A 15,794-nucleotide genomic window follows, 5' to 3' on the forward strand; every position below is an offset into this window, starting at 1 on the left:
GAAGAATAGATGATCTCAGTGAGAATGTCATCAAAGAGATAGAACATGTTAAAAAGAATCAATCAGAACTGAAGGCAATAACTGAAATGAAAAATACACTAGAGGGAATCAACAGCAGATGAGAGGATGCAGAAGAACAAATCAGCAATCTGGAAAACAGGGTAGTGGAAATCACACAATCCAAACAGCAAAAGGAAAAAGAATCCCCCCAAGATGAGGATGGTTTAGCAACCTCCGGGACAACATCAAGCATACTAACGTTCACATTATAAGGGTCCCAGAAGGAGAAGAGAGAAAAGGACAGAAAACCTATTTGAAGAAATAATGTTTGAAAATTTTCCTAACCTGGCAAAGGAAACAGATATCCAAGTCCAGGAAGCACAGAGAGTCCCAAAAAGAAGAACCCAAAGAGACTCACAACAAGACACACTATAATTAAAATGTCAAAAGTTCGCAGACCTACTGGAGAACGGACTTGAGGATATGGAGAGGGGGAAGGGTGAGTTTTGACAGGGCGAGAGAGAGTCATGGACATATACACACTAACAAACGTAGTAAGGTAGATAGCTAGGGGGAAGCAGCCGCAAGGCACAGGGATATTAGCTCGGTGCTTTGTGACAGCCTGGAGGGGTGGGATGGGGAGAGTGGGAGGGAGGGAGACGCAAGAGGGAAGACATATGGGAACATATGTATATATATATATAGCTGATTCACTTTGTTGTAAAGCAGAAACTAACACACCATTGTAAAGCAATTATACCCCAATAAAGATGTTAAAAAAAAAATGTCAAAAGTTAAAGATAAATAAAATCTTAAAAGCGGCAAGAGAAAAACAACTAGTTATGTACAAGGCAGCCCCCCATAAGACAATCAGCTGATTTTTCAGCGGAAAGTTTATGGGCCAGAAGGGACTGGCACAGTATATTCAAAGTACTGAACGGTAAAATCTTACAACCAAGGATACCCTACCCATCAAGGTTATCATTCAGGATTGAAAGAAAGATAAAGAGTCTCCCAGACAAGCCAAAGCTAAAGGAATTCATCACCACTAAAGTGTCCTTACAAGAAATGTTTCTTTTTCACAAAGAAAAAAAGTCATAACTAGAAAGAAGAAAATTATGAAAGAAAAAACTCACTGGTAAAGACATATATATTAAAGGTAGAGGATCAACCACCTATAAAATTGGAAAGAAGGCTAAAAGACAAAAGTGGTAAAATCATCAATAGCTAAAATAATTAAAGTGATACACAAAATTAAAGGATATAAAACATTATATCAAAAACATAAAACATTGGCAGGGTGTAAAAATGTAATTCTTTTAGAATGAGTTCAAATTTAAGTGACCATCAACTTAAAATAGACTTCTTTATACATAGACTGTTATATATTAACCTCATGGTAACCAAAAGCCAAAGACCTATAACAGATAGTCAAAAGAGAAAGAGAAAGGAACACAAAAATAACACTCAAGGAAGTCATCAAATTATAAGAGAAGAGAGCAAGAGAAGAAGAAAGGAACAGAGAAGAACTGCAAAAACAACCAAAAAGCAATTAATAAAATGGCAATAAGTACACACTTACTAACAATTATTTTAAATATAAATGGGCTAAAGATTCAAGCAAAGACATAGGGTTGCTGAATGGATAAAAAAACAAGACCTACAGGGCAAGAGAGAGTCATGGACATATACACACTAACAAACGTAAGGTAGATAGCTAGTGGGAAGCAGCCGCATGGCACAGGGATATCGGCTCGGTGCTTTGTGACTGCCTGGAGGGGTGGGATAGGGAGGGTGGAGGGAAGAGACGCAAGAGGGAAGAGATATGGGAACATATGTATATGTATAACTGATTCACTTTGTTATAAAGCAGAAACTAACACACCATTGTAAAGCAATTATACCCCAATAAAGTTGTTAAAAAAAAAAAAAAACAAGACCTATATACAAGCTGCCTACAAGAGACTCACTTTAGATCTAAAGACACACACAGAATGAAAGTGAAGGGATGGAAAAAGATATTCCATGCAAATGGAAATGAAAAGAAAGCTGGGATGGCATACTTATTTAAGACAAAATACACTTTAAAACAAAGAATGTAACAAGAGATGAAGAGCATAATGATAAGGGGATCAATCCAACAAGGGGATACAACACTTGTAAATATCTATGCATTCAATACAGGAGCACTTAAATACATAAAGCAAGTATTAACAGACATAAAAGGAGACACTGACAGCAATAAAACAATACTAGGGGACATTAGCACCCTACTTACAGAAATGGATAGATCATTCAAACAGAAAATCAATAAAGAAACAATAGTCTTAAATGACACATTAGATGAGATGGACTTAATATATTTATACACAAAATGCCACCAAAAATAGCCCAATATAGTCACCACATTTTATTGCACTTCACTTTATTGCACTATGCAGATATTGTGGGGGTTTTCTTTTTTCAAATTGAAGGTTTCTGGCAACACTTCATCAAGTAATTCTATTGACACCATTTTTCCCACAGCATTTGCTCACTTCATGTCTCTGTGTCACATTTTGGTAATTCTTTCAACATTTCAAACGTTTTCATCATTATTATATTTGTTATGGTCATTTGTGATCAGTGACTTTTGATGTCACTATTGCAAAAAGATGACAACTAGTTGAAGGCTTAGATGATGGTTACCATCTTTTAGCAATAAAGTATTTTTAATTAAGGTATGTACATTTTTTTTTAGATATAATGCTATTGCACACTTATAGACTACAGTATAGTGTAAACATAGCTTTTATATGCAGTGAGAAACCAAAAAGTGTGTGTGAATTGCTTTACTGCAATATTCATTTTATTGTAGTGGTCTGGAATCAAACCCACAATATCTTTGAGGTATGCTGTACACATTCCTTTCAAGTGCACAGCAAACATTCTCCAGCATAGATCACATACTTAGGCCATAAATCAACTCTCAATAAATTTAAGAAGAATGAAATCATATCAAGCATCTTTTCTGACCACAATGGTATAAAACCAGAAATCAATTAAAACAAGAAAACCGGAAAAAAATACAAAGATGTGAGGCTAAACAGCATGCTAGTAAACAATCAATAAATCAAAAAATATATCAAAAGGTATATCAAAAATGAAAACAAAATATTCCAAAATAAAATCTATGGAATGCCAAAAAAAGTAGTTCTAAGAGGAAATTTTATAGCAATACAGGCCTACCTCAGGAAACAAAAAAGTACTCAAATAAACAATCTAACCTGACATGTAAAAGAACTATAAAAAGAAAAAAAGAACAAAGAAAGTCCAAAGTTAGTAGGATGGAGGAAATAATAAAGATTGGAGTGAAAATAAATGAAACAGACAGACACACACACAAAAATAGAAAAAATCAATGAAACTAAAAACTGGTTCTATGAAGGGATAAACAAAATTGATAAACCTTTAACCAGACTTATCAAGAAAAAAAGGAGAAGAAATGAAAGAGAAGTCACAACTGACACCACAGTTTTCATAAAGAAATATCTTTTTTTTCATAAGAGATTACTATGAAAAATTATACGCCAACAATCTGGACAATGTAGAAGAAATGGATATTTTCCTAGAAACATATAATGTTCCAAGCTGAATCAGGAAGAAATAGAAAATGTGAACACATTGGTCACTAGTAATGAAATTTAATTGGTAATCAAAAAAACGCTGAACCAAGAAAAGTCCAGGACCAAATGGCTTCACAGGGAAATTCTACCAAACAGTTAAAGAAGAGTTAATACCTATCATTCTCAAACTTTTCCAAAAAAATATGAAGCGGAAATGCTTCCAAACTCATTTTATGAGTCCAACATTATCCTGATACCCAAATCAGACAAGGACACCACAAGAAAATAAAATTACAGTCCAATACCACAGATGAACATAGATTCAAAAATCTTCAACAGGGACTTCCCTGGTGGCACAGTGGTTAAGAATCCGCCTGCCAATGCAGGGGACTTGGGTTTGAGGCTGGTCCAGGAAGATCCCACATGCCGCCGAGCAACTAAGCCCATGTGCCACAACTACTGAGCCTGCGCTCTAGAGCCCGTGAGCCACAACTACTGAAGCCCGCTTGCCTAGAGCCCATGCTCCTCAACAAGAGAAACCACCGCAATGAGAAGCCTGGACACTTCAAAAAAGAGTAGCCCCCACTCGCCACAACTAGAAAAAGCCCGCACACAGCAACAAAGACCCAACAGAGCTGAAAATAAATAAATTAATTAATTTTAAAAACTTCAACAAAATATTAGCAAACTAAGTTCAACAATACATTAAAAAGATCATATACCATAATCAAGTGGGATTTATAGGGAAGAAATTATGATTCAATATTCTCAAATCAATGTGATACACCAAATTAACAAAATGCAAGATAAAAATATATGATCATCTCAACAGTGCAGAAAAAGCATTTGACAAAATTCAAATCCATTTATAAAAAATCTCAACAAAGTGGGTTTACAGGGAACATGCCTCAGTTTAATAATGGTCATATAATGTCAAACCCATATCTAACATAATGCTCAAGGGTATTATACCTGAAAGCTTTTCCTCTATGATCAGGAACAATGATGTCACTTTTTTATTTTTTTTTTGCAGTACTTGGGCCTCTCACTGTTGTGGCCTCTTCCATTGCAGAGCACAGGCTCCAGATGCGCAGGCTCAGTGGCCATGGCTCACGGGCCTAGCTGCTCCATGGCATGTGGGATCTTCCCAGACCAGGGCACTAACCTGTGTCCCCTGCATCGGCAGGCAGACTCTCAACCACTGCGCCACCAGGGAAGCCCTTTTTTATTTTTTTTGACAATGCCACTTTTATTCAATATAGTAATGAAAGGCCTAGCCACAAAAATCAGACAAGAAAAATAAATATAAGTCATTAAAATTGGAAGGAAGGAAGTAAAACTGTCACTATTTGCAGATGGCATGATAGTATATATAGAAAACTACGAATTCTCCACCAAAAAAACCAGTTAAAACTAACAAATGAATTCAGTAAAATTGCAGAATACAAAATCAGTATACAAAAATCTAGTGTTTCTATACACTAATATTAAAATATGAGAAAGAGAAATTCAGAAAACAATCTCATTTACAATTGCTTCAAAAAGAATAAAATACCTAGGAATAAATTTAACCAAAGAGGTGAAAGACCTGTACTCTGAAAACTGTAAGACACCGTTGAAACTGAAGATGACACAAATAAATGGAAAAATGTATCATGCTCATGGATTAAAAGAATTAATTCTGTTAAAATGTCCTTACTACCCAAAGCAATCTGCAGAATCAATGCAATCCCTATCAACGTAGCAATGGCATTTTTCACAGACAGGAATAAATAATCCAAAATTTGTATAGAAACACAAAAGACCCTGAAAAGCCAAAGCAATCTTGAAGAAGAACAGAGCTGAATATATCATGCTCTCTGATTTCAAACTATATTACAAAGCTATAGTAATCAAAGCTGTATGGAACTGGCACAAAAAGACATATAGATCAATGGAACAGGATAGAGAGCCCTAAAATAAACCCACACTATATGGTCAATTAATTTACAAAAAAGGAGCCAAGAATATACAGTGGGGAAAAGACAGTCTCTTCAATAAATCCTGTTGGGAAAACTGGACAGCTACATGCAAAAGAATGAAATTGGACCAGTTTTTTAACCATATACAAAAAATAAACTCAACATGGATTAAAGACTTAAATGTAAGACCTGAAACTCCAGAAGGAAAACATAGACAGTACACTTTTTGACATTGGTCTTAGCATTATTTTTTTGGATCCATCTCCCCAGGCAAGGGCAACAAAAGCAAAAGTAAACAAATAGGACTACATCAAACTAAAAAGCTTTACACAGTGAAGGAAATCATCAACAAACTGAAAAGGCAACCCAGTGAATGGGAGAAGATATTTGCAAATGATATATCCAATAAGGCATTAATATCTAAAATATATAGAGAATTCACTCAACTCAATATCAAAAAAACAATCTGATTAAAAAATGAGCAGAAGATCTGAATAGACATTTTTCCAAGGAAGACATACAGATGGCCAATAGACACACGAAAGGATGCTTAACATCACTAATCATCAGGGAAACGCAAATCAAAACTTCAAAGAAATATCACCTCACACTTATCAAAATGGCTATTATAAAAAAGACAACAAAAAACAAGTGTTGGGGGGCAGAGTCAAGATGGTGGTGTGAGAAGACGTGGAGTTCATGTCTCCCCACAACTAGGGCACCTGCCAGATGCTGGTGAGGGACCCCGATGCCCAAGGAGATGGGAAGAACCCCCAAGCAAACAGGTAGGATGTGGCAGAACTGAAAGGGGAGAAGTGGGGGTAGAAGAAGTGGAGGCCAGACAGGTCCGGTGCCCCTCAGGGGTGGCTGAGAGTGGGGAGGGGTTCCCATGCCTGGAGGGACCCTTGAGGACTTGGATCAGGGGGGAGTGCACCCAGTGTTTCCCTTGCCCAACCTGCTGACAAAGTCTGCCCAGCTCTCAGGCCAGGTCCTATGCCCTCAGAGGTCCCCTTTGGGCCGAGTTGGTCCTCGGGGCATAGGAAAGAGGCTGGGAAAGAACAGGAGAGACAGGCAGGAGGGCCCCTCCAAGACCAGAGGAACGGGAAAGGAGTGGACGGCGTTTGACCCGCCCACTGGGGCATGGGGAACCTGCTGAGCTCCCAGGCCGATCCCCTGCCCTCCAAAGTCTCCTCCAGGCAGTGTGGGTCCTGGGAGCATAGGAAGGAGACCAGTGAAATCAGGAGAGGCAGGTGGGAGGGGCCCCTTGGGATGAGAGGAGCAGGAGAGGAGGAGGGCATTTGCCCTGCTCACTTGAGCCCAGAAAGCCTGCTGGGCTCCCAGGTGGGGTTCCCTGCCCTCTGAGACCAGAGGCACATCTGGGCCCTTCTGTTCTGTTGAGCCTAAGCCCCACCCCCAACCCTCACAGCCCCTTTTCCAGCCCTGTGGGTCCTAACCATAGGCCCCACCCACTGCCCAAACCTCCTCTGTGCTTAGGCCTGCCCTCCACAGCCAAGGCCTTTTCCACATTTTTTTTTTTTCTTTTTTTTGCCACCCTACACAGCTTGCAGGATCTTGGTTCACAAGCCAGGGGTCAGGCCACTCAGGTCACTCCTCCTGCAGTGGGGGATCCAAGTCCAAACTACTGGAATAACAGAGAACCTCAGACCTCAGGGAATATTCATAGGAGTGAGGTCTCCTGGAGGTCTTCTTCTCAGCACCAAGACACAGCTCTACCCAACAGCCTGCAAACTCCAGTGTCGGAAACTTCAGGCCAAACAACCAGTAAGACAGGAACACAATCCCACTCATTAAAAAAAGGAAAAAAAAAACATGAGATGGCAAAAAAATATGTCATAGATGAAGGAGCAAGGTAAAAACCTACAAGACCAAATGAATAAAGAGAAAATAGGCAATCTACCTGAAAAGGAATTCAGAGTCAAGATAATAAAGATGATCCAGAATCTCAGAAATAGAATGGAGGCATGGATTGAGAAAATACAAGAAATGCTTAACAAAGATCTAGAAGAACTAAAGTACAAACAAACAGAGATGAACAAGACAATAACTGTAATGAAAAATACACTAGAAGGAATCAATAACAGGATAACTGAGGCAGAAGAACAAATAAGTGAGCTGGAAGACAAAATGGTGGAAATAACTGCTGAGGAGCTGAAAAGATAAAAGAATGAAAAGAATTTAAGACAATTTCAGAGACCTCTGGGACAACACCAAATGCACCAACATTCGAATTATAGGGGTCCCAGAAGAAGAAGAGAAAAAGAAAGGGTCTGAGAAAATATTTGAAAAGCATTACAGTGGAAAACTTCCCTAACATGGGAAAGGAAAGAGTCACCTAAGCCCAGGAAGCACAGAGAGTCCCATACAGGATAAACCCTAGGAGAAACACACCAATACACATATTAATCAAACTAACAAAAATTAAATTCAAAGAAAAAATGTTAATGGCAAGAAGGGAAAAACAAAATATAACATATAAAGGAATCCCCATAAGGTTATAAGCTGATTTTTCAGCAGAAACTCTGCAGGCCAGAAAGGAGTGGCAGGGTATACTTAAAGTGATGAAAGAGCAAAACCTACAACCAAGATTACTCTACCCAGAAAGGATCTCATTCAGATTCAATGGAGAAATCAAAAGGTTTTCAAACAAGCAAAAGCTAAGAGAATTCAGCACCAACCAGTTTTACAACAAATGATAAAGAAACTTCTCTAGGAGGGAAACACAAGAGAAGAAAAAGACACACGAAAACAAACCCTCTGACTGGGCCCATGAAGACTTAATTCAATGAGAGATAAGCTTCACAATAAAGACATGCTTAGTTAAAACACACACAAAACTACAGGCCAATATCACTGATGAACATAGGTGCAAAAATCCTCAACAAAATACTAGCAAACAGAATCCAACAGCACATTAAAAGGATCATACACCATGATTAAGTGGGGTTTATCCCAGGAATGCAAGGATTCTTCAACATACACAAATCAATCAATGTGATACACCATATTAACAAACTGAAGGATAAAAACCATATGATAATCACAATAGATGCAGAAAAAGCTTTTGACAAAATTCAACACACATTTATGATAAAAACTCTCCAGAAGGTAGGCACCGTAGGAACTTACCTCAACATAATAAAGTCCATATATGACAAACGCACAGCCAGCATTGTTCTCAATGGTGAAAAATTGAAACCATTTCCACTAAGATCAGGAACAAGACAAGGTTGCCCACTCTCACCACTATTATTCAACATAGCTTTGGAAGTTTTAGCCACAGCAATCAGTGAAGAAAAAGAAATAAAAGGAATCCAAATCGGAAAAGAAGGAGTAAAACTCCCACTCTTTTCAGATGACATGATACTATACATAGAGAATCCTAACGATGCTACCAGAAAACTACTAGAGTTAATCAATGCATTTGGTAAAGTAACAGAACCCAAAATTAATGCACAGAAATCTCTTGCATTCCTATACACTAATGATGAAAAATCTTTAAGAGAAATTAAGGAAATAATCCCATTTACCATTGCAACAAAAAGAATAAAATATCTAGCAATAAACCTACCTAAGGAGACAAAAGACCTGTATGCAGAAAACTATAAGACACTGATGAAAGAAATTAAAGATGATACAAACAGATGGAGAGATATACCATGTTCTTGGATTGGAAGAATCAATATTGTGAAAATGACTGTACTACACAAAGCAATCTACAGATTCAGTGTAATCCCTATCAAACTACCAATGGCATTTTTCACAGAACTAGAACAAAAAATTTCACAATGTGTATGGAAACACAAAAGACCCCTAATAGCCAAAGCAATCTTGAGAAAGAAAAATGGAGCTGGAGGAATCAGGCTCACAGACTTCAGACCATACCACAAAGCTGCAGTAGTCAAGACAGTATGGTACTGGAACAAAAACAGTAATATAGATCAATGGAGCAGGATAGAAAGCTCAGAGATAAACCCACACAAATATGGTCACCTTATCTTTGATAAAGGAGGCAAGAATATACAGTGGAGAAAAGACAGCCTCTTCAGTAAGTGGGGCTGGAAAACTGGACAGCTACATGTAAAAGAATGAAATTAGAATACTTTCTAACACCATACACAAAAGTAAACTCAAAATGGATCGAAGACCTAAATGTAAGGCCAGACACTATAAAACTCTTAGAAGGAAACATAGGCAGAATATTCTATGACATAAATCACAGTAAGATCCTTTTTTACCCACATCCTAGAGTAATAGAAATAAAAATAAACAAATGGGACCTAATGAAACTTAAAAGCTGTTGCACAGCAAAGGAAACCATAAACAAGATGAAAATGCAACCCTCAGAATGGGAGAAAATATTTCCAAACAAAGCAGCTGACAAAGGATTAATCTCCAAAATATACCAAGCAGCTCATGCAGCTGAATAACAAAAAAACAAACAACCCAATCCAAAAATGGGCAGAAGATCTAAATAGACATTTCTCCAAAGATGATATACAGATTGCCAACAAACATATGAAAGGATGTTCAACATCACTAATCATTAGAGAAATGCAAATCAAAATTGCAATGAGGTATCACCTCACACCAGTCAGAATGGCCACCACCAAAAAATCTAGAAACAATAAATGCTGGAGAGGGTGTGGAGAAAAGGGAACCCTCTTACACTGTTGGTGGGAATGTAAATTGATACAGCTACTATGGAGAACAGTATGGAGGTTCCTTAAAAAACTAGAAATGGAACTACCATATGACCCAGCAATCCCATTACTGGGCTTATACCCTGTGAAAACCATAATTCCAGAGGAGTCATGTACCACACTGTTCATTGAAGATCTATTTACAATAGCCAGGACATCGAAGCAACCTAAGTATCCATTGACAGATGAATGGATAAAGAGTATGTGGCACATATATACAATGGAATATTACTCAGCCATAAAAAGAAACGAATTTGAGTTATTTGTAGTGAGGTGGATGGACCTAGAGAGTGTTATACAGATTGAAGTAAGTCAGAAATAGAAAAAACAAATACTGTATGCTAACACATATATATGGAATCTAAAAAAAAAAACAAAACAAAATGGTTCTGAGGAACCTAGGGGCAGGACAGGAATAAAGATGCAGACGTAGAGAATGGACTTGAGGACACGGGGATGGGGAAGGCTAAGCTGGGACGAAGTGAGAGAGCGGCATGGACATATATACACTACCAAATGTAAAATAGATAGCTAGTGGGAAGCAGCCGCATAGCACAGGGAGATCAGCTCGGTGCTTTGTGACCAACCACCTAGAGGGGTGGGATAGGGAGGGTGGGAGTGAGACACAAGAGGGAGGGGATGTGGGGATATATGTATACATATAGCTGATTCTCTTTGTTATACAGCAGAAACTAACACAACTTTGTAAAGCAATTATACTCCAATAAAGATGTTAAAAAAAAAAGACAAAACTCCTATCTTAGACATTTTAATACTTTTTGAATATAACCATTATTGAATATTTTTCTCTAACTTGCTGCTTTTATTTGTATTTTTTTCTTTTTTAAGCCAGCAAATCATCTCTAGGTAATATAGCATGGTATTGTGCATAAATATCTGGACTATATGTCAGAAAGCATATTATTTGTATCTAGTGTTTATAGAAACCAATGAATAAATATTTACATATTATAAGCACTTTTAAATGATAACTTCAAAATAACTCAGGTTTTAAGAACAAGTCTGTATGCTAAAACTTATCAAAAATCATCAATCTTACTGAGTATCTTTCTTCATCAACTCACTGATGACTAAAGTAGAAAAGTCTTTTTTCTAACATACAAAATATATAAGGATTTAATTTAAAGTTTATCATCACACAAATCTGCAAGAAGACATTAGAGAATGATTAAATTTTTGGTTATGGAGTAGGTCAATATTTGTAGGTAAATATTTGAGATGAATGAATAAATGAACAAATGAATAAAGACAGAATTTCATAGTCACATTAAAGAAACTTACAAAGTACTAGAATTAAAAGAGGGTAAATGTTTATCTAAGCGACATTTATTGTTTACTATGTGAAACAGTTTTTCCCTTTAAGGTTGGAAAAAAGGAGATTCTACTGATGAATGTACAAATATAGCTTAAAATTAATTCATGGAATTGATTTTTCCACACTGCATTCAATTTTATTTCATTTGTTAAAATATCTGTAATACACAGAATAAAAATAAGCTAGTCCTAAATACTGAAATGAAAATAGGAAATAGTTGTTTTAAATTGTATGACCAAATACAGCCTTTTGTTTTCAGTTGCCACGGAGCCCTCATATATTTCTGCATCAAAAATTTGTGTTTATGTGCCTCATACAAGAAAAGCCTTATCAAATAAGTCTTTTATAAAGAATAAAATTTGTATATTTTTTTCCCCTCACATATGTACTGACAATTTCCTACTACCTATGTCAATTGATAGTACCAGACAAATCCACTCAGGGTCTTTCTTTGTCATTCTCTACATACATGAGGATGTAGAGATCAAACAGCAAAAGGCAGAGAACTGGGCTCAGTCTACAGACAATGGGTTGCTATTAAGGCATATACTTTGTTAGACTGACAGACAAAAGGCATTATGTGTAATAAGGGGGAATGGAAGAGATACTTGGCTGCTTAATACCATTTATTCTTTTTTTTTTTTTAACCTTTCAAATCCACTTTTATTTTCCTTTTTCCTCCTCACATACAGAGCTTCTCCACACACTGCATTTCTTGCAGCTATAAAGTCATTTGACGTTGGTCAGGTACCATTTTATCCCCTAAAACTTTGCTGGCATCAAAATGTTGACAGTTAACCAGTGTTAAATCTATAAAATATTTACATAGCAGAGCTCATTAAGCTTTAGACGCTAGGCAATTAAACCACGTAAAAATTGGACAAACCCCCATCTTACATGTTCAGAATCAGCTGTTCACAGTCCTATCTTGTGACTGTACATGGTTCAAAAGGCAGCAGAGGCAACAGGCAGTTACTTGAAGGACACTGAACACTATGGTCTGGAAGCACATTATGATGCTACCCCAGTATCATGCACCACTCCACCTTTCTCCAAGGCGGTCTCATAATTCTGGAATGGCAGGTCCAGCTGATACCAAATGAAGACAGACAACACAACGTTTACTCTGTGGAGATATTCTAACTTCTACTATGGACGCATGGTGATTTTGAATGCAACTCGTCCTAAAAACTTGTCACGATCATCCTGGTTTTTTAGGTTGGGTGATCCATCAATCTTGCGCTCAACTGTTACTTCGTTTACGTTATTTCTATTACCAAAGATGAGCTGGACGGCAACAAATGACTGTAGATAGCTCCCATGCAATTTTTTCCCATAATATGGAAAATACTTTATCGTTCTATTAGAAGCATAAGTTGATAGCACTGATGTGTTTTCACCCTTCAAAATACATTCTATCCTTGGTTCTCCTTGAGGCTTTAATCCAATTATTCTGTTCATTTTCACAAGAATACAAGGGCTTTCTGTGGAGTAGCCAAACTCGGGATCATCCACACCACTGCGTGCTTCAAGTAAGACAAGAGGAAACCGACATGAAGTATAATCTAGACCCTCCTGCTCAAAAAAATGCTCCATCGGGACAATCTGTGAGATTCTTCTGTTCTTCTAAGCCATATGACTTTAGAAATTTCTGAAGGTCATTAATGTACCCTCTATAGGACTCTGGATTAGACACGCTGAATGAAAAATCCAACGCCGTCACTGGTTTTGGAAAAACCGTAAGTCCTGGGCTAGGCATCTGGTCACGATATTTTGGAACCTCATCGTTCAGAGCCTGAAGCATAGCCCACTTTGTGAATGAAAAGAGTGCAGCCAGGAACCCATAAAAGAACTAGGTAGGGCTTCCCTGGTGGCGCAGTGGTTTAGAGTCCGCCGGCCGATGCAGGGGACACAGGTTCGTGCCCCGGTCCGGGAAGATCCCACATGCCGTGGAGCGGATGGGCCCGTGAGCCATGGCCGCTGAGCCTGTGCGTCCGGAGCCTGTGCTCCGCAACGGGAGAGGCCACACAGTGAGAGGTCCACATACCGCAAAAAAAAAAAAAAAAAAGAACTACGTAGAAGAGCAAGATCAAACCCCAGCTCTTGGCGGTGGGCTCCAGGAACTCTCCGGTAGTCGTGTTGTAGATGAAGAGCTTCCACTCGGCCAGGCTCTGGTTGAAGGACTTCTCTTTCTTCGTCATGGTGAGTGTGCGGACGGCGAGGGGAGCGGCTGCTAAGTGGAAGCTGCAAGGAGCGCAGAGGCGCGCGTCCCGGCTGGAGCAGCGCAGCCCGCGACCGCGGCGGAAGGCGGGACGGCCGAGGAAACCTCCTCGCTGCGGTGAGCGCTCAAGCAGACTGCGCTGCGCCGGGCCGCCGCTTCGGCCGCGGGAGCCTCCCATTTATTCTCTTAATTTCAGAGTGGCACCAAATACCAATCATCTCTCTCATCTTTCGTCAAAATGTTATTAGTGAAAAAGTAGACTCCCTCTGCTATCTGGTTTCTTTTCAGTGGTAACCGAAATCACACAACTGTTCTCAGTCAACTTGAAATCATCCCAATATGATATTTTTTAAGTGTTCTAAAAATAAATCTGCCATAATTGTTATGACTCGTGTTTTATAACCATATTTTTATTTTCCTCATTCATAAAGAGATAAAAGAGTATACAAATGCTTGTCAATAATCTATTTGATATTCCTTTACTTATCCATCTCTCCTTTTCAGATTTCTATCTGTTCCTTTAAACTTTATTCACTTTTGCATAAAATATTAGATTTGTATAACTGTAAGGTATTTGCAACCAAACTCGATCTTTTTGTTGACTTGACACCTTTAGGATATATTGAAATGCCACTCTCCCCTTTTAGAGAGGTCTTCAAATTGAGAATATACAAACATTGTATAATTATAATATGAAAAAAAGCCCCTTCTGACTTAGAGTGTGAATAAAAGGTTTAATCCCCACATTATGTAAGAGAAAGACGCTTAGGGCATTGAAAAAGGCGTGCCAGAGCCTGATTGTATATATTGGCTCAACACATTGTAAATACCTAAAGTTGCCAATCTTGACCTCTATAATTCCTCCCTTTGACCACAAAACCCTATTCTTTCAATTATCTTACTCTCCCACTCTTCTCTTCATCTTTGATGCCCTCTAGTACTTTAATCCTTCCTATTAATAATATAAAAACTAACATATTAGTTCACAAAGTGTTGTACATTATTTTATTTAATCTTCTTAACAATCTGTATTATCCCCATTTTAGAGATAAGAAGACTCAGAGATTTAGAAACTCACCCAATATCACACGGCTAGGACGTCTGATATCAAAATAAATGGAGAGAGCAGATGCTTCATTCTCATCTTACATCAACTATATAAACAATAGAAAAAATATGTATGTATATACTTTTAAAAGAACCAAGTATAGCCATCTTCAAAACAGGAAGGTAAACTTTTGGAGGACCATAAACTATGTGTGAGAAAATTGTGTTCCATATAATGAGGTGGCAAGAGCTGGGGGCAGAAGTCCGGATATAACCAACAAGAGGCCTAGTGCAAGGATCCAGGCACATACTGCCACCTTCCAGGCTAGGCACAAAAGAAAATGATGCCTGGGCTCAGGAAGAAGCAGAGGTTCGGGTAATTAACAGAATAACACCCTTGGTACCTGGTAAACTCTGGAGGATTGGGGAGCATCCGAGCTCAGAAAATTAGCTCTCAAGTTCCAGACAGGATATAATGTCCATTCCTTGCTCTATCAATGGCTCCAACCAAACCTTAGCAGATGTTTTTATACTTCCCATAATATATGTTGTATAAAGCAGAGGTCATACTCTTTCAGGCAATCTCAGCTACAGTGAAGAATGCACAATTAAGAATGACCAAAATGGGGACTTCCCTGGTGGCACAGTGGTTAAGAATCCGCCTACCAATGCAAGGAACACGAGTTCGGGCTCTGATCCAGGAAGATCCCACATGCCGCGGAGCAACTAAGCCCATGCGCCACAACTACTGAAGCCCGCTCACCTAGAGCCATGCTCTGCAACAAGAGAAGCCACCGCAATGAGAAGCCCGCGCACCACAACATAGAGTACCCCCGCTCACCACAACTAGAGGAAGCCCGTGTGCAGCAACGAAGGCCCAATGTGGCCAAAAATAAATAAATA

General features: G+C 38.4%; 1 protein-coding gene across 1 annotated transcript; it reads right to left on the minus strand.

Annotated features, from left to right (window-relative positions):
* Positions 1-12,772: 12,772 nt before the first annotated feature.
* LOC112390379 (sodium/potassium-transporting ATPase subunit beta-3-like) lies at positions 12,773-13,824 on the minus strand. The gene is given in 3 exon segments (XM_024731323.1): positions 12,773-13,210; positions 13,212-13,475; positions 13,696-13,824. Coding segments are annotated over 3 exon segments (831 nt in total).
* Between the last annotated feature and the right edge of the window lie 1,970 nt (positions 13,825-15,794).

Source organism: Neophocaena asiaeorientalis, unplaced genomic scaffold (genome assembly GCF_003031525.2).
Source record: "Neophocaena asiaeorientalis asiaeorientalis breed wild unplaced genomic scaffold, Neophocaena_asiaeorientalis_V1.1 scaffold143, whole genome shotgun sequence".
NCBI classification, from domain to species: domain Eukaryota; kingdom Metazoa; phylum Chordata; class Mammalia; order Artiodactyla; family Phocoenidae; genus Neophocaena; species Neophocaena asiaeorientalis.